This window comes from Pyrus communis, chromosome 13 (genome assembly GCF_041283825.1).
Source record: "Pyrus communis isolate YQ-2024b chromosome 13, ASM4128382v1, whole genome shotgun sequence".
Taxonomy (NCBI): domain Eukaryota; kingdom Viridiplantae; phylum Streptophyta; class Magnoliopsida; order Rosales; family Rosaceae; genus Pyrus; species Pyrus communis.
The window spans coordinates 11,678,460-11,698,090 of record NC_142577.1 but is presented as its reverse complement, the minus strand read 5'-3'; the positions used below and the strand labels follow the sequence as shown (position 1 = coordinate 11,698,090).

Below are 19,631 nucleotides of genomic sequence, written 5' to 3'. Positions count from 1 at the left end.
TTAACGTAAATATATGCCATCCCCCTCCACTAATCACTAAAATCCAACCGTGTAGATAACAACTATATAATTAGAAATATAAAAATAAAAATAAAATTCTTTGCTTCTAGCTTCATGCAGTTGTGCACTTGTGCCGGTGCACGATTCACTAATCCAAACGTTTCAATTTGTTAATGAATGATGATTATATGGTTGAGATTACAAAGTAACGACTAAATCAATTAATTTCATGTCTTTATTTATGAATTTTATTTTATGATAAAGCATATTTGTCATGATATCATCCTCCCAACCTCCACAATATAATTTCAATAAAAGCGAAAATATTCAAAACTCAAACCAATATATTTATTACGAGCAACACAAAAGAATTGACATTACAATGAATAAATAAAATAAATAAATAAATAAAAACAGAAACATGAGAATTTAATATCGTAATCGGATTCTCGTGGTATCCATTAATTTCACTTTCTGTGGCCACCAAACAACAAAACCTGCTTCTCTTCATCGTCAATTAATAAGCAGATGGAGGGGCGCCATCGTCGACCATGGCTCTTCTACTGTACACCCCTTTGCTTCTACGGAACGTCATAAACCATAATTATATATTAATTTATCCTCACGTCCAAGCAAATCCAGAATTTTAGTGACCATTTTGCCCCTATCATGCAAATCAAATCATCATAAGAAAAGTTCTATAGTGACATAGTCTTCCCTCCCCGTTAGTTAATAAATTGTCAGTATCAACCGTTGATTCAGTAAATCTTTGTTTAAATGTGTGATTCAATTGACAATTTACTAACGTAATGTGACAAAATAATATTTACCTAAAATCATATAATCATATTCATGGGTTAGCTAGGGGGACTAGGGATATGATATTACAGTGCATGCATGGCACGTGATCAGAAATAGCCTCTCACACTTGCGTACAGTACGGCGGTGTTACAGGAACACTTGCATCGTCCTTGCAGCTCAATACCCTGAGCAGTCTCCAGGAGCCCTTTCCGGAGCTCCGATTGTCAGAGGCTTCACTCCGGAAGAGCGTGGTGGAAGGGTTTCGTCGAATCTGCCGGTTCTTGATGTCGCTTAGGTCCATCTCCGACGGAAACCTCACAATCCCAAACATGAGAAAATACCACTTTGGCTTGTTACCACTCTTCTTATCGTATTTTCCAACACTCTTCGTGGAAGAATTCCTCTCCATCTCTGCCGGGGTCGAGGATACCATCGAAGATTGCCGGTGAAGCTTTTGATAATCCAAGGATCTGCTGTTCCTCATCATGATCTGATTCTTTGTGCTGCTTGATCTTGCTACCGAACTTTGTAACCCAGGCAGCGACTCCGACCGCCTTCGAAAAGATGAATCTTTTTGGTGATAACCATTGTTAGTACATGTCGTCTTAGGGGCTTCATTTGCGTGATCTTTGAAGGGTATGAGTTTCCCGCAGACGATGATATCTTCGGCTGAAGACATGAAGCTGTCGGAGCTGAAGTCGCTGAAGAACTCGAAAAACTGATCAGCTGAAGAACGGCGAGCGTGCAGGTGCTTGGAGGACATGTTGTGGACTTCGTTGACTTGTTCGTGGATTTTGTCTAGTGGAAGGTCGCTGAGAGAGAGTGCTTCTTCTGCATCTTCTTCTTCTTCTTCTGATTGATCTCGATAACGAGGAATATTCTCAACGTAAATTTCGTCCTCCATTGTTGAAGAAATGATGAGGAAATGAAGATTTTAGGCTTATTGGGTAGTTTAGAGAAGAATGGAGAATGGTTTTGTGTTGGAAAAATGGCTTGGCTTGTATATATTTCTAGAGAATTGAGAAGAGACCAAAGAGGGAATATATACATGGATCAGGATCCTCTCCGGAGCTTAGGAGACTAAGCCTTCTGAGCAAATCACACGGACCGTTGATTTTTGATCTAACGGCTACAATTATTATAACTTTTAGAAAAGTCTCCTGTTTGTAACTATTAAATCAAAAATCAATAGCCTGTGTGATTTGCTCAAGAGGCTCAGCCTCCTAAGCTCAAGAGAGGATCCTGATCCTATATACATAAATAAATGGGTACCACCAAGAGAGAGAAAGTGTAATGTCGATGATTTCTTGGGGAAAATATTAGTCCTAAATTTTATTTTATTTTTGTTTTGGAGTTTTTACAAAGCAACATATTTTGGGAGCGTTGTTATAGTATTATTCTAGAAGAGAAGATAAAGGTAAAGGAAGGAAGATGATAGACAAGGGGATTTATCTAGAAAGTCCAAAACAAAGTAAGAGAGTGACTGAAATACCAGATGAGTCCACATAGAAAGAGGGGATTAGAGGCCTCAAATGCTCAGACCTAGTAAATTAATGTTATTAAAATGTAACAGCAGAAGTTTTTGGGTACCTTGCAATTTGTTGAAGCCATCGTTAGGTCATAGATGGTGGTTATTGGTTGATGTCACGTTTGCAGCATGACATTTTCTTGGGGCAGTTTACAAAATACTCTAACAAATTTAGATCATTCTGACCAACATATTTCTAATTTTCCTTGACAATTTTCGGTAAAAAGATATATAACAGATAAGAATTGCCATCAAAACTTGTGCTTCACAAGATTTGCTAGCATATGCATATGTAACTATAATAAATCGATTTTGATGGACTATAATTTTATGATGTAATTGGTACTCCGTTAAAAAATGGGTTATAAATGGGAGATTTCACATCCAATCTCTAACTACTAATTTTTTATTTTATTTTTTTTTTTTTTGCTAAAACCTTATTATATTTTTTTTTATTGAAGTCTCTAATATTAATGTATTAATTATTTCCATGTCGGTTATTATATTTTTTAACTCTTTTCTTTTCATTTTTTTTTCCTTTTTTTCATTGATATTTTTTAACTAAAAAAATTACCCTGAACCCTTAAAAATTGAAATTTTGAGTTGCTTATATTAATGAGATTTTAAATAAAACTTATGATTTGTGAGAGTGAAAATATTAAAAGAAATTTTATCCTCCACCTCATGGATGAAAATTCAAAATCAATAGAAAATCATGTTTTTCCATAAAAAGTATGCATATATACATATATTTTTAAGAATGTAAATTTAAGATTAAAAAGTAAGAAAAATATAGGACTGGATACATTTAAGAATAAAAATTGGAAATCATTTTATACAAATTAATGAGTACAAACTTATTTTATTTTATTTTTTTGCATTTTGCATTTTGCATTTTGGAAGAAATCCTTAGTAAATGTCAAGTGAATTTTGGAACAACACTTGAAGTGCTTCCAACAAAATGCACGTAACTGATACTTTTTGCAAGAAGCATACTATGGTTTGGTAGTATTCCTTTTCACGTGAGAGGTCTTAGATTCAAATCTCGTGGATGACGAATTCGATACTAAATTAAGTTGCCCATTGTGTGGCTTAGCCGAACTCCCCGTCCCCTTAGTATAAAAATATTGATGTATTCAAAAAAACACTTTCAACCATTTTAAAAACACTTCTAAACAAATAATACAATTCTCAAGCAAAACACCATAAAAGCATTTCAAATTAAAGCTAATTAAGTCATCTGAGATGATGAATTGCGCAGGTAATTAGAGTTTACAAGTATTAACATGAATATATAATGACTTGATTTGAAGGCCAATGTGACGTGACTCAGTTATCATTCCTACCACCCCCACCGATGCATATATCTAAAATCAGTTCAGTTGTGATCTAGAGAGTAGAATGGGTAATTTTGCATTTTCATTGATCGTACAGTCTACAGCTGCATGACTTATAGGGTGAGATGAAACTATCACTTCCCCATACGGTTTAATTCAGGAAATATTGTTGTTTTGTCTCTCAAATAACCCAAAACATGTTTTCGTTTTAAAAGAATACATATGTATATATATATATATATATATATCAGAATTCAAACATGTTTTTGCTTTTTCCCTTACAGATCGAAATATGAAATTAAGGAGATGCTTGCCGATATCTGTAGTAAAAGACTCTTAAACTGCTCTTTGTTTATAGCCAATGGAAAAAAACAAAAGATTCATATATTGAGGCCAAGGTCTAAAAAAGAAAAACGATAGGATATTTATATAACATACTTTTACAAGGCAAACATCTAAAATAAAAATATCTTACAACAATTGAGCCAATTCCAAAACTTGTATTAAACTCATATCTTAATATTGTTGTTGGTCAAGTCTATGCATGTATCTTGTTTTTTAGCTTAAGATTAATTAGTATTAATTTATTGTTTGGATATTCAACAAAGAGTTGTGTCATGGACAAAGATTGGCATTTACATTACCAACACACTTGGCTTGGGTGTTGGGTTGAACAACTTGGATTATTCTTAACTTCTATACCATATATGATTCATCATTCATCAATACAAAGTAAGTGGTATTGCGAATAATGATAAAAATGTTTGTTGAACGAGAAATTAAGATATGACCGATTTGTTGAAGGTATATGGCTATTGCCACATCATTGGCTGACTACCACATCATTTGACACATCGTCACAGATTACCACATCACCTATTGGAGTTAGTTAGTCTGTTATCAGGTAGTTAGAGTAATAGTGTAGCTGATACGGCATATCTGCAGGCTATATAAACATGTACTCTGTGTGAGTGAGAATCGTATTGAATCTGTTGAGAAACAACAAAAGCTTTCATTCTTCTTACTCTTTCTCTCGCTCTCATCTCTCTATTTCTTTAGGCTTTGCTATTGAATGTTCTGCATACATACATTCATCTTTACATATCTGGATGAATGTTATCATGGTATCTTCACCATTCGATCTTGATATGTTTACTTCCGCTGTGTTGATACAAAATTTCTGGTGATTGAAAAGCTTCTGGAGTTATAGGTAGTTCGATTTCAAGATTATCAAGTGTTATCTTTCTTTATGCACTCTAAGTGTTTGTGTAATTGTCGCAATGAAGAATTTTCTATGCAAGATTGAAATTTTGAAGGCCGATAGCTGCATCTGGATGATTGAAGTGTCACTGTCAAAAGCATAAAGGCCGATAGCCATTGCTTTTTGTTGTTGGTTGTATGATTAATGCAGTATATGTGTGTCAAAGCATAAAGGCCGATAGCCATTGCTTTTTTATTGATGTTTGCGTTTTCATATAAACAAGGCCGAAGCCAGAAGTGTGTGCTCTTAAAATTGGAGTAATTCGTGAAGAATTGTTGAGTAGTGGGTGTTTTCTTGATAAGTTGTGATTCTTGAAAACTGTTTGCGCAGTTGTGTTCTTCAAATTGCTTTAGATTGCTTGTGATTACAGTATTGTAAAGTCATGGCATTTAGCTATGTGAAAATTGAGAATCTTTTGGGCATGATCATTGTGAAGTTGAAGGAAGATAATTTTGGCAAATGGGATTATCAGTTTCAGTATGTGTCTAAAGGCTATGATCTCTTTGATTTCTTTAATGGCGAATCTCAGTGCCCTCCAAAGTTTGTCATCAATGATGATACTAGTGTAACTAAAGAGATCACTACTGCCTATAAATAGTGGGTCAAAACAGATGTATCCTTGTTAAGTTTGCTTATTGCTACTCTTTCGGATGATGCCATGAATTACCTAGTTGGGTGTAAAACTTGTCATGAAGCTTGGAATTGTTTGCAAGAATGATATGCTTCTGTTTCGGTGATCAGGGTTAATTAACTCAAGACTGAGTTCCATATTCCACAAAAAGATGTTGATTCTGTTGATAAGTACTTACTTCGCTAGGATCAATTGATTGCTGCCTGGGAAAGAATAATTGAGAATGATTTGGTAATTGCTGCTATATCTGGGTTACCTCCAGAATTTGAGATGATCAAGACAGTCATCTTAGCTAGAGAAACTCCAATTTCCTTGAAAGATTTTCTAGCTCAACTTCTTGGAGCAGAAGGCAGAATTGAATCTAGAATTACAACTTTGTCCAATTCTATGGTAGCTATGTATGTGCAAGGGAGTAGTTCTAATTCACAGAGGTCTCAGGGTGTCGATCAAGGTTATGAAAAAGGAAAGAGTTCAAATGCATAGAGATATCAATGGGGTAATCATTACAATGGTGGCAATATTAACAGAAGGAATAATTTCAATAATAACAGAAGGAATAACTACAATGGTTGGAATAATAACTCTCGGTCATACTCTGCATCTTCAAGCAGTGGGAAAAGTGTTCAAAATGGAGGTTCTCAAAGCTTATTTTCTGGAAATGGGAGCAAAGAAGGAAATACTTGGAGTGGAAATATCAATTACAAGAATGGTATATCTCCTAAATGTCAAATTGCTACTTTAGAGCTGATAACAGTCACTCATCTGGTGGGTTCTTGGTTTGTCAAATTTGTGGGAAAAGAGGGCATAGAGCTTTAGAGTGTTTTACAGAAATAATTTTTCCTATCAAGGAAATGCACCCCCATCATCTTTTGCTGGCACAACTGCTCAAGGATCAAATGTCATGTTCTTACAACACAACATAAGCCATTAATTCTACATCATGTGCTACATGTACCACATATTACTATGAATTTATTGTCTGTTAAGAAACTGTGTAGAGACAATAATTACTAGTTTATATGTGATGATTTGATCTTTTTTATACAAGACAAGGCAACTCGATGAATTGTGTACCACGACAAGAGTGATGATGGAGAGCTATTCAAGATACCAATAACAGTGCTTTCAAGATCCAGAGTTCCGAGTATTGTAAGATGTGCAGCTTTTGTTGGAAAGAAGATAAAGACTGCAGTTTGGCATAAAAGGTTGGGTCATCCATCTGAAGAGGTGCTTAGTCTTATGTTGAATAATGATGAAGTGTCAACTAGTATAGATCTATGTCCTTTATATGTATTGCTTGTCTTCAAGGCAAAATGACTAAGTTACCGTTTCATGTAAGTTAAGCTAGGTCCAATGTTGTGTTCGAAAGAATACACTCCGATATATGGGGTCATGCACCACAGCAGTCTATAGAAGGTTATAGATATTACATAAGCTTTGTAGATGATTGTTCTCGTTTTATATGGATTTTTCCGATGGTTAATAAATTAGATGCTTTTACAATCTTTACCAAGTTCCATGCTTTTATTGAGAATCATTTCAGTGCTTCAATTAAATTTCTTCAAACAGATGGTGGAGGGGAATATATGAGCAATGTGTTTAGACAATTTTTGGAGATAAAAGGAATTGTACTTCAAGTTTCTTGTCCTTATACACCTCAGCAAAATGGTCTTGTTGAAAGAAAGTATAGACATTTGGTTGAGACAGCTATTAGTTTGTTATCAGATGCTCAAATGCCTTCCATATTCTGGTATCATGCTTGTTCTCATGCCACATTTTTAGTTAATAGAATGCCTTCAAGGAATCTAAATATTCAATCTCCTTATCAAGTTATGTTTGGTAGTATTCCTGAGATTCAACATCTTAAAGTCTTTGGCACTATAGTGTATCCATTACTAAGACCATTCAACAAACATAAACTGGAACCAAGATCTACTCAATGTATATTCCTTGGTGTTTGCCCATGGTTATAAAGGAGTCATTTGTTATGATATTAAGACCAAAAAGTTCATCTTATCAAGGCATGTCATTCATGATGAAGATGTTTATCCCTTCAGACAACCTCAACCACATAAGGTCTCTTCGAGTGCTTGTAGGTCGTCTCAAGAACCTATTGTCATTCAAGTACAGGTTCCAAGAGAAAGAGACATGGCTACTTCACACTTACAGACTGATTCACAAGCAGTTAGTTCTATGCATATATCAGAACATAATACTAGTTCAAATCCACGTACTCGTGGAAATGGTGACAATGGTGCAAGTTCGACTACCAATACTTCATTACATGGGTCTCCAAGCTCAATACATCATCATTCTCCTACAAATCATCACTATCCTACAAATCATCACTCTGGTACACAATCACTGTTGCATGTCCACTCAAATCATCAACTATAAAGGTAATTCTTCCAGATTTATCTCCATCTGATTTAAATTCAAACACTGCCTCATCTACGCATTCAATGATAACTAGATTGAAAAGTAGAACAATTGAGAGAAGAAATTATGCTGCTTTAATAGCACACTATCCTCAACTTCAGTCCCTTCAAATCACTAAGGAAGAGTCATTCACTCGTGGCTACTCCTTTATTTTTGAAATCATAGATGTCTCATAACCTAAAACATTTAGGAAAGCTGCTACTATTCCCCAATGGCAAAAGGCAATGCAAGAGGAATATGATTCTCTTAGAGCATAAGGGACTTAGATCTTGGTTCCACCTCCTCAAGATCAAGCAATAGTTGGAAGCAAGTGCGTATACAAAGTGAAGAAAAATCTAGATGGCAGTGTGTCTAGATACAAGGCAAGATTTATAGCTCAAGGTTTCTCTCAAGAACATGAGGTAGATTACTTGGATACATTTAGTCCGGTTGTAAGGCATACTACGGTCAGGATTATTTTAGCCTTAACTGCTATGAATCATTGGAATCTCAGACAACTAGACATCAAGAATGCTTTCTTATATGGAGATTTACAAGAAGAAGTGTATACGAAGCAACCACAGGGGTTTGTTGATCCATCATATCCTTCTCATGTTTGCAAATTGATTAAGTCATTATATGGCTTGAAACATGCTCTAAGGGCTTGGAACTCGAAGTTTACAAGCTATTTGGTAGTTCTGGGATTTCATACTTCTGCTTCTGATACAAGTTTGTTTGTGAAGAAAGATGAATCTAATATCATCATTTTATTATTGTATGTTGATGATATAATCTTAACTGGATCTAATGCTTTGAAGATACAACAAGTGATTCACGAGCTTTCTGAGGTGTTTGAGTTAAAAGACATGGGTTAGCTTACATACTTTTTGGGATTACAGGTTCAATATAAAGAGGATGGAGGAATCAAAGTATATTAAAGATTTGGTTCATAAAGCAAGAATGGATTCATGCAAACCAGCAAATACCCCGTGTAAACCTCATCATCAACTGTTGTATTTAGAAAGACAATTGTTGACAAATCCAACTACTAATCGAAGCATTGTGGGATCTTTACAATATCTGACCTTTACTAGGCCAGATATCGCCTTTGTTGTGAACACAGTATGCTAATTCATGTCTTCACCAACTGATGTTCATTTTGGAGTTGTCAAATGAATTATTCGTTATCTTCAAGGAACCATAAATGCTAGTATTACATTCTTTGCAAACATGGTTTCACAACTCACTACCTTTTCTGATTCTAATTGGGTTGCCGATTTAAATATTCGAAGATCAATCACTGGTTATATACTTAGGGAATAATCCAATTTCATGGTAGTCAAAGAAACAAAATTCAGTGTCGAGGAGTTCTATAAAAGCTGAATATAAAGCCTTAGCGCACACTGCAGCATATATAGCTTGGATACAAAATGTATTGAAGGATTTGGGAGTGTTCTTGGAAGCTCCACCTACCCTTCACTGTGACAATATGTCTGCAATTGCCCTAAGTGCTAATCCGGTGTTTCACACAAGGATAAAACACCTTGACATGGATTATCATTTTGTGAGGGAGCAAGTGCAACAAGGCGATTTGGAGGTTGTGTACATCCCAACTGAAGAACAAACTGCGGACATTCTCACCAAAGGTCTTCACAGTCCATCATTTGTTAAACATTGTTACAATGGGGATGAATGATTTCTTATCCCTCTTATTACTATAAATAGAGGCACTACGTAGGGGAAATAACATACACATTCCTCTACACAAATCTACAAACACACATCTTTCTCTTTCTTCTCTCTTTGCTGATGGCCCCCTACCCTTTGTCAAATAAAATAGGCCACAACACGTTATCAGCACGCTCCTACCACTACGCTTAGGAATTTGACGTGGAAGCTTTTTTTTGCATCAAACCAGTTCATCCATATCATCACACAATCAGCTTCTTCCAAAACAATGGTTTTTATCTTGATATTTTTACAGCCCTAATAGCATGAACATTCACCATAATGCATGACCCAACTTTACTTTTTTTGAATTTTAGATCCTACATAAATTGTGTATGCATTATATTCATAATTGTTGAATTATGTGAATTTGATATTTCCATGAATTGCATCAAATATATGTTCATTCATTCAAATTATATATGCTTTGAATTAATTGAAAAAAAAAAAATAGAAATCGGAAAACACTAGGGTTTTTCAAACCCATGACCTCGGCCACATAGGCTACAGGCCTGGGCGAGCCACACCGAGCGCGAGACCATATGCCGGAGCCATGGGCTTCTAGTTTGAAATCCAGAACATACCTAACGCCATCCATGACGTCTCTTTCCCTCATAGATGGGCCTGCAGCCCAATCCTGATATTGGGTCCTCATCTTGATGACTTGTAGATCATTTTCACCCCCCAATGAGTTTTTGGACAAGATTCGTTTTGAATCTCATCGATTTTTCTTCAAAATTATGATTAATTTTCCTAGGTTTTCTAACACAAACGTTGAGAGTCTTCACTCTCTGTTTACTTTTATGGGTTGTCATCGAACCCACAGTTCTTTGCCGTGATTTTTGCACCTAGACACGACCGCCTGTAGCGATGGCGCCGATTGTCTTCTCTAGCGATGTTCACCCAGCGCACATTGAGATGTCTGGTTTGAAACCCAAGCTTATGTGGGCTTGGTCCGCTCATGATAAGCACTAGCCCATTGGGCTTTGGAGCTCTCATTGGCCCAAAACACCGACCTTCATAGGCCACGGCATTCCCGTGTCTCGCACCACAGAGGATCACAGCCTACATGGCTGTTATGGCTCTCATGTACCGTGACGCACAGGATTACGTCCCCTGCCCCCTTCCCCCCTCCGAGTGTACATGTCACACCAGACCAAAGCCCTTTTCGGGCCTCTTCTTTGGGCTTGAGCCTGCGACCCAGTAATTTGTGATGTCAGGCCAGCCTACATGCTAGGCCTGAGCCTATTCCAGCCCATTCTTAGGCCTAGGCCGCAAGGCTCCACTTTGCTCAGCCCACCCGTGGGCTTTGGCCAATGTTTTTAGGCCCCAAGATTAATTGTTTATTTTTTTAGACAATTTAGGTTTTATAATTTTTCAACCACACTTTAAATTTGGTCTGAAGTCCAAATAATTAATTCAATTATAATTATAGACCTGAAGTTCTATTTGCATATTTTCTTGTTCCATATTTCTGTGTATATATTTGTGTTTGTCTGCAAGAACATATGAACCTGAAGTTTATAATTATTTCGAAACCTGAAGTTTCTAGAAGCATGCCTTGTTTGAAAACCTGAAGTTTTCCTTAAAAACATCACCCATGAAAACCTGAAGTTTTTTCATGCGAATTCTAACCAATTCATGTCTATTAGAACTTGAATGTTCTACTCCTATGTGAATGGATTGATTTTGTTTCTTCATTACACTAATCACATCTTGTCCTTTATTTTGTGATAGGAATATGTCAAATTTGAACAAACTCGACTTCACCGCTTTGGAGATCTTTGGAAAAAACTACCTCAAGTGGGTCTAAGATGTGAAGCTCCACCTCACTGCAAAGAATTTGCGTCCCACCATTGAAGATAAGGCAGACAACTCGGTTGGTGAAGCTAAGAAAGCCACTGCCATGATCTTCATCCGAAGGCATATTCATGACGCACTGTAAACCGAGTACCTTGCGGAGAAAGATCCACGAGCACTATGAGTCACTTTGGCTGATCGTTTTGATCACCAAAAGGACATCTTCTTAGCTGAAGAAGGACATGAACGGCAGCATTTAGGCTTTCAAGATGAAGGTTTCTAACTTTCAAAAGGCTATCACCCTTATAGAAGATTAGAATCTTAGACATAAACTATTTTTCTAGTTGAAATTTAGACATTGGGGCTGAATTCCACCTAGTGGCCGAACCCCCTTTGTGTTTTTGGTTAAATTTTGAACAATTTTCCTTTATGTTTGGATTATTTGTTAGTGATTTGTTTTTGGATATTAAGTTTTTAATTAATTACCATCCTTGAATACTTAAAATTATTTTGAATGGATATTTGTTTTTTTTTTTTTAGAACTTTTATGCATTTGACCGATTCAAATTAATTTTCATTCTAGGTATGACTAGTGAGACAGTTAGTTGTCTGGCAAATAGTGCAACCACGCACACTGTTTTACGTAAATGTATTTATTTCACTAACTTCATACCTAAGAATGCCCCGTTTTGCAACATATGTGCTTGTTATCTATAAGGAACGTTGCATTCTCCAAACTGTTGGCTCAGGTTATCAAGCTCATGGCCCACCACCTTGATTATTCGATCAAATCTATTCAATTGGATAATACTGGAGAATTCACATCTAAAACTTTTGATGACTATTACATGTCAGTTGGGGTTGAAGTGGAACATCCAGTACCCCATGGTCATACCCATAATGGCCTGGCGGAGGCATTCATTAAGCGCTTACAAATGATTGCTCGATCGTTGGTCATACATACCAAGCTCCTGATCATTGCTTAGGGCCATGCAATATTGCACGCAGCCATGTTGGTCCACCTGTTGTGACCAACCATATAGCGCTCTTTAGTTGATTACCGGATACGAACTCGACATATCGTATTTGTGCATTTTTGGTTGTACGGTCTATGTGCCGATTTCACCGCCCTTACGTACAAAAATAGGGCCTCATCAAAGGATGAGAATCTATGTCGGATATAATTCTCCTTTGATTATTCATTACTTAGAACCTTTGACAAACGATATGTTTACCGCTCGTTTAATGGATTGTCACTTCTATGAGACAGTCTTCCCGTTGTTAGGGGGAGATAAAAATGTCAACGTTCTTAAAGAATGACTCGAATTATCGTGGACGACTCCCACTTTGCCTCATTTAGATCCCTGCATCGCTCAGTTTGAAACTGAAGTGCAGCGTATACTAGATCTTCAAAGCATAGCTCAAAGCATGCCAGATGCTTTCACCGATCTAGCGCGAGTGACTAGATCATATATTTCAGCTACGAACGTGCTTGCAAAGATGGATGTACCAATGTACGACGGACTTCCCTCTTGGAGGCCTAGGACGCCAACTTTGATGATCCACGTACATTAGCGGCTAGCTAATCATCTGCCCCTAAACAAAAGCATGGCATACTTCTTGGTTTAAAGGATTAACAGCCCCGAAAGAAGAAACCCATGACACATGCACCTAAAGAGCTTACCATGAATCTAACTATCGTTTACTCTTTTTATCCAACTCGTGAGGAAATTCTAGATTACGGAAGCGTCCTTGAAGAGACGAATACACCTCCCGAGAATCATGAGATTTCGGTCTACTCTGCTAGTTTAGATGATGTGTGGTGTAGAAATGAGATGATCGTCGATGATGCATTAGCATATGCAGTAGCTACTGAGATCATGTTAAGTGATGACATTGAACTCCGTTCCGTTAATGAATGTCGACATAGAAACCAATTGGTCAAACTGGAAACAAGCAATCCAAGTCGAACTCGGTTCGCTTACGAAACGTAGGGTGTTTGGACCTGCAGCTCCTACTCCTTCACATATGAAGCACATTGGCTACAGATGGGTTTTCGTTCCGAAGCGTAATGAGAAGAATGAAATTGTGCATTACAAAGCTCATCTTGTTGCACAAGGCTTCTCACAATGCCCCGGGATTGACTATGATGAAACTTATTCACCCGTTATGGATGTGATTACTTTTCGTTACCTTATCAGTTTAGTAGTTTTTGAAAAATTGAGTATGCAACTGATGGACGTAGTAACTGCATATCTCTATAGGGATCTTGATATAGAAATTTATATGAAAAGTTCCCAAAGGACTTACATTGACTGGATCAAATATTTCCAAACCCCGGAACACGCTTTTAATTTAGCTAAGGCATTCACTCTGCGGTTTAAAGCAATCCGGAAGAATGTGGTATAACCATCTGAGTGAGTATTTGACTAGTCAGGGATATCTGAACAACAAACTATGTCCTTATGTGTTCATTAAGAAGTCACATTTCAGTTTTGCGATTGTTGCAATATATGTCGATGACATGAATTTTATCAGAACTCCTGAAGAGCTCGCTAGAACTGTCGCACACCTGAAGTCGAAATTTGAGATGAAAGATCTAGGAAAGACTTGATACTGTCTCGGTCTTAAGATAGAGCATCGTTCAGATAGAATCTTAGTACATCAAACGAACTACACCCATAAGGTGTTACACTGCTTCAACGAAGATAAAGCGAAACCTTCGAGTACTCCTATGGTCGTTCGATTGTTAGATGGAAAATGAGATTGCTTTCGTCGGAAGGATGATGATAAAGAGATTTTGGAGCCTGAAGTTCCTTATCTAAGTGTGATAAATGTGATAGGCGCTTTATTGTACTTAGCTCAATGCACTAGACCCGACATCTCACTCGCTGTTAATCTTTTGGCAAGATATAATAATGCACCAACATGCAAACATTGAACTGGTGTTAAAGACATCTTTCGTTACCTTAAGGGTACTACGGATTTGGGCTTGTTTTATCCCTACAGATCCTTGAGTTATGTTGCACCCCCTTATCTTGAGTCGATTCTTGCCTTGTTGGTTATGCGGACGCAAGATACTTATCTGATCCGCACAAGGCGCATTCTTAAACGGGTTATGTCTTTACTGTTAGAGGCACCTCAATCTCTTGGAGGTCAACTAAACATACCTTAGTTGCCACTTCGTCTAACCATGCTGAAATTCTCACCTTACATGAAGCAACTCGGGAATGCTTTTGGTTGAGAGCAGTTGTGGGCCTTTTTCAGAGCTCCTGCAATCTTTACCTCGTCGTGGATGTCTCGACGACAATTTTTGAAGAAAACGTAGCATGCATCGAACAACTCAAGAAGGGTTGCATCAAGGGAGACAACACCAAGCACATTGCGCCGAAGTTCTTATTCTCACATCAACAACAAGAGCATCAGAAGATTGAAGTCATGCAAATCCATTCACAAGACAATCTAGCCGGCCTCTTCATCAAATCACTACAAAGACGACGTTTCAGAAGCTTGTTCATGGAATTGGTATGCGTAAACTTTCTAGGTTGTAACATTGCTAGTTCTCTTTGGAATTGTGTCAAACTCAGGGGGGGAGTATCCTTAAGTATACTTGCTTGATCTTAATGTACTTTTTTCCTACGAATAGGAGCATTTGTACCAATGGGTTTTCACTACCTAACTAGGTTTTAACGAGGCACCCACATTGGATTGATCATATCCTTGATGACGTCCCGTAGACATTTCATTTGACTTTGCATTTCTCACGCATTTTTTCTTAGACTATGGGTTTTGTCCCTACTCAGGTTTTTACCATAGCCTTAGGGTTTTTTTAGTGAGATTTACTTCTTTATGCAAGTTCCTACCTTATTTGAGAATAAGTTGTTCCCAGAATCAATGTTGACGAGTCAACTTCCTCAACCTCTACATGATGCCAAATCTACTTGAGTATTTACACACTCAAGGGGGAGTGTTGTAAACTTTCCTAGTTTAAGTGTGATTGTGTAAATCCTATATTATATTTGATTTTAATTATTCTTTCCTATATGAACTTGTATTCCTTGGGGATGAAGGATTTCTTCTTCCTCTTATTACTATAAAGAAATGCACTATGTAGGGGAAATAACACACACATTCCACTACACAATTCTATAAACAAACACCTCTCTCTTCTCTCTTTGCCGCCGGCCCCTTTCCCGTTGTCAAATAAAATAGGCCACAACAATTGAGTTAAAAGTTGATGGACTATTGTTACAATTTCCTCTTTTTCAAAATTTTAAAAGGTCAAAATGATATTAAATTTCAGCTATGCAAAAACATGAACAGATGGCAAAATGTGAATGTAAGTGTTAGGCTGATGTGGTACTACTGTCCTACCCTATAATTTCTCCCGTTGGACATGGCCAAACTTTCCCAAATCCTCCCTTTGTTTGTGGCAGTTGTGCAGAAGGCGGAAGCATCATCCCTCTTTCCCCAAAAGCAAAAGCTGTTGGGTAGTACTGCAATGGCGAATCCCTCCCAAGCTGTCGCCGGCAGAGGACCAATCACTCATGTCATCTTCGATATGGACGGCCTCTTACTCGGTAATTTCATCAAACACTTGTCCTACATCGTCTCCCCCTTTCAATCTGCTTCCGTTGCCTTTGTCTTCGTCTCACTCGAGTACTCTAGCAGTAGTAGTATTTGAACTCTTCCGTCACGTCTTAACCTACCATGTATCAATCATTCATCAAGGATACACACACACATATTTATGCGGACGCACGTTGTGGCATCCTTTGTTGTCTTCAGACTTGCACGTTGCCCAGCCAGTATAAAGTTTATGGATCCGCCATGTATGTATGTATATGTGTGTATCTACTAATAGTCTTGAGATTTTCACTTGGTCTTTCCTTTTTATTAATTTGTGGACCAATTTTAGTTGCTAATCATTGTTGGAAAAGTTAATTAGTCCCGTTGTTCGTCTGTCCTGCGTACATAGATTTTCAACTATAATTCATGCCATAACAATTTTAATATCGTTTTCGTTGATTTACGAGTTCTCATAGCTTGGTTGTTAAGTTGGAGAGAATTATAGTTTGTGCCCAGATTCTTGGAAATAAACTGATGGTGGGATATGATTTCTGCCGATTCAGACACAGAGAAGTTTTATACTGAAGTCCAGGAAAAAATACTTGCTAGGTATAATAAAACTTTTGATTGGTCTCTCAAAGCGAAAATGATGGGAAAGAAAGCAATCGAAGCTGCTCGGGTGTTTGTTGAAGAATCTGGAATTAGTGACACCTTAACTGCTGAGGGTTTTCTAGTTGAGAGAGAGGCGGTGTTGCAGAGTTTGTTTCCAACAAGTGAGCTCATGCCAGGTACCGTTCATATGCTTACAGACAAACACGAATACTTGGATACAAGTGCTGTAGACTTAAATTTGTTTACTTCTTATGTACTATCGAATGCCTATCAAAACTTCATGGTATCTGATTTAGCTTTCTATAGCTTGGATATGAGTTGCCCCATTTCTTAAGATCTTATGCTAGTTACAAAGGTTTCACTTTCTTTGAACGGGGATATTATTATCTTATGCTAATCATCATCATCGTCACAGCTCGCCTCAGCTAGTTTTAATTTATTCTTTTCGGTACAAATTGTAGGGGCTAGCCGCTTGATCAGACATCTTCATGCAAAAGGAATACCATGTGCCTTGGCAACGGGGTATAGTTCCTTGAATTTTCATTTTGTAATTTTAGCAAATGGAGATTAGATCTATGTATAGCATGTCCAATAACTTCAAACCTTTCAGACATTTTGCATTGTCATAAATCATTATTATGATTGGAGTTTTATAATGATAACTCACCAGACTACTACAACCATCACTCGTTTTAAAATATATCTTGCAGTTCTCAGAAGACACATTTTGAATTGAAAACACAAAAACATGGTGAACTTTTTTCATTGATGCATCATCTAGTCCTTGGTGATGATCCAGAAGTTAAACAAGGGAAGCCTGCACCAGATGTATTCCTTGCTGCAGCCAAAAGATTTGAGGTATAACCATCTCAGATATGTTCCTCTGTCATATTACTGGTCATGACCCTGAGTGGCTTTCCACATTGGCTTGGTGTCCCAAAATGACTAGTCACTAATGAGGTTTTCTATAATCAATTTATATAGCTGATATGATTAAACACAAAACCGATGTAGTACTTTACACATATGCACAAACGAAATAAGGACATCAAAGTACTTGGAATCATTTGGTTATTACAGAAACAAGATTGGGTTGTGACGTTTGTTTCTCTGATAGTTTCTTTGTATGGGGATATCTGTACAGAATGGTTTGTACTATTACATCCTTTACACATTAGTATTTTTGGTCGACATAGATATTGATTAGGTAAAAGTGACTGATTACAAGATTTGTGTAAACAGGGTTCCCCAATTGATCCGAAGAAAATTCTTGTGTTTGAAGATGCACCGGCTGGAGTTCTTGCAGCCAAGAATGCTGGAATGTAAGTGCTGTAGTTTGAATTTGATTGCACATGTGAGATATCAGTTATCATATCATAAATAACTGATTTTTTATCATATTTACTTTCACATGTTAAAAGAGTGAATTGTTGCTACATACATGTGTACATTTGCTGTTTTGCTTGGTGGCATTCTTATCTGTCTGCATATATCTAGCCGTTAATAATTTCACAAATCAAAGATTTGATGTATGTGTATATTTTATAGAATAGAACAGTAAATACAAAAAGAATTTTGAGTGATACAGTGGCCGTTTCATTTTGAGGTATTGCAAAATGGACTTGCCAGCTTGGGAGAAAAAATTAGACATTTCATGTCGTTTCAATAAAGGATGGTTTATTTGTGCCAGTATTAACTTCCTCTTTCCAACCAAAGGGAATTGAGCCGACATAGTTCTTCTGCCTGCAGCCATTGATCATATTGCCATGAAACAAAAGAACTTGCACTGTTGGCGGAATTGGATTGCAGTATGTAGCTTAACCACTGTCAGAAGGGCTACAAAATTTGTCCTGAGGTCTTTTAATGAGGCCTTGTTTCTTTTAGTATCGAAATGAGTTTTAGGTATACGCATTGCATTCATAAATGTTAGGGAATGACGAGTCTTTAGTACCGAAATGAATACCTCAAGGGTAGAGAACATACGCTTGCAAATACATATATGATCTTAGATTACCTAAACTACAAACAGAATTCAAACATGAATTCGTTGCTTGGTTCTGACTCAACCAGGAAGGCCCTTGCACCAAATAGGCTAATTTGTCTTCTCTACTAGTGCCCTACCTTGAGTCGCCTTTACATTAGAATCTAAGCCTCTTTATGACATGTTCTTGGTGGCATCTCAAATGAATGATCGCCAATAGAAGTCATCTGAACTTTATGTCGATTTAAATATACATTCCCTGCTTTTATGCTGCAATGTTTAACGTTCTACCCTATCTCCGTGCGAATATTATGTCTATAAAAACTAGAATACAAACTTTGATTCAATTGAATATTTGGTTCTGGTTTTTTCTAATATTATCATCACATGTGTTAAGCAGGAAGGTTGTAATGGTTCCAGATCCAAGACTGGACAGCTGTTTTTATGATATTGCAGACCAAGTTTTGAAATCCCTATTGGATTTAAACCCAAGCGATTGGGGTCTGCCTCCGTTTGACAATCCGGCGAGCTAAACCATGCTTCTCTGTGCGCCCATTTACGATGAAATAGAGAAACAATCAACTGTTTTGCCTAGATTTGAAGGAACACTTTGATGGTTTTCGCCAGATTATCATTCGTACGATGTTATTCCATTGATATTCTAATTGGCCAGCGGCTTCAACAGTGACTATCGGTATTCTGTTTAAAAACTTCCACAGCTGTTTCTTTTGCTTATTGCTTTATGTGTTCGAGCAATCGATAGATGATGGATTACAATATAGGCCAACTAACCCTAACAGATGATGGATTACCCATCAATACTCAAATGACCGTTCTTTGACAACATAATCATGGGGCCATATTTAAGCATCGAAGAATTTCGACACAACATGTGCAATATCAGGTCAAGTGTGTGACAAGTAAATTTTATCATTCTTCGTATGGTCAGGATGACGATAGTCGGT

The 19,631-nt window shown here is 37.2% G+C and overlaps 2 protein-coding genes across 2 annotated transcripts; one reads left to right on the top strand and one right to left on the bottom strand.

The window, feature by feature from the left end:
* Window positions 1–326: 326 nt before the first annotated feature.
* On the bottom strand, window positions 327–1,937 carry LOC137736017 (uncharacterized). The gene has a single exon (XM_068475364.2). It carries the CDS (start codon window positions 1,703–1,705, stop codon window positions 923–925), a length of 783 nt encoding a protein of 260 aa, XP_068331465.2. The 5' UTR covers window positions 1,706–1,937; the 3' UTR covers window positions 327–922.
* Window positions 1,938–15,844: 13,907 nt separating this feature from the next.
* Window positions 15,845–19,376, top strand: GS1 (Haloacid dehalogenase-like hydrolase (HAD) superfamily protein). The gene is made up of 6 exons (XM_068476649.2): window positions 15,845–16,084; window positions 16,637–16,861; window positions 17,147–17,207; window positions 17,396–17,543; window positions 17,928–18,007; window positions 19,067–19,376. Exons 1-6 carry the CDS (start codon window positions 15,901–15,903, stop codon window positions 19,197–19,199), a joined length of 831 nt encoding a protein of 276 aa, XP_068332750.2. The 5' UTR covers window positions 15,845–15,900; the 3' UTR covers window positions 19,200–19,376.
* The last annotated feature ends 255 nt before the right edge of the window (window positions 19,377–19,631 follow it).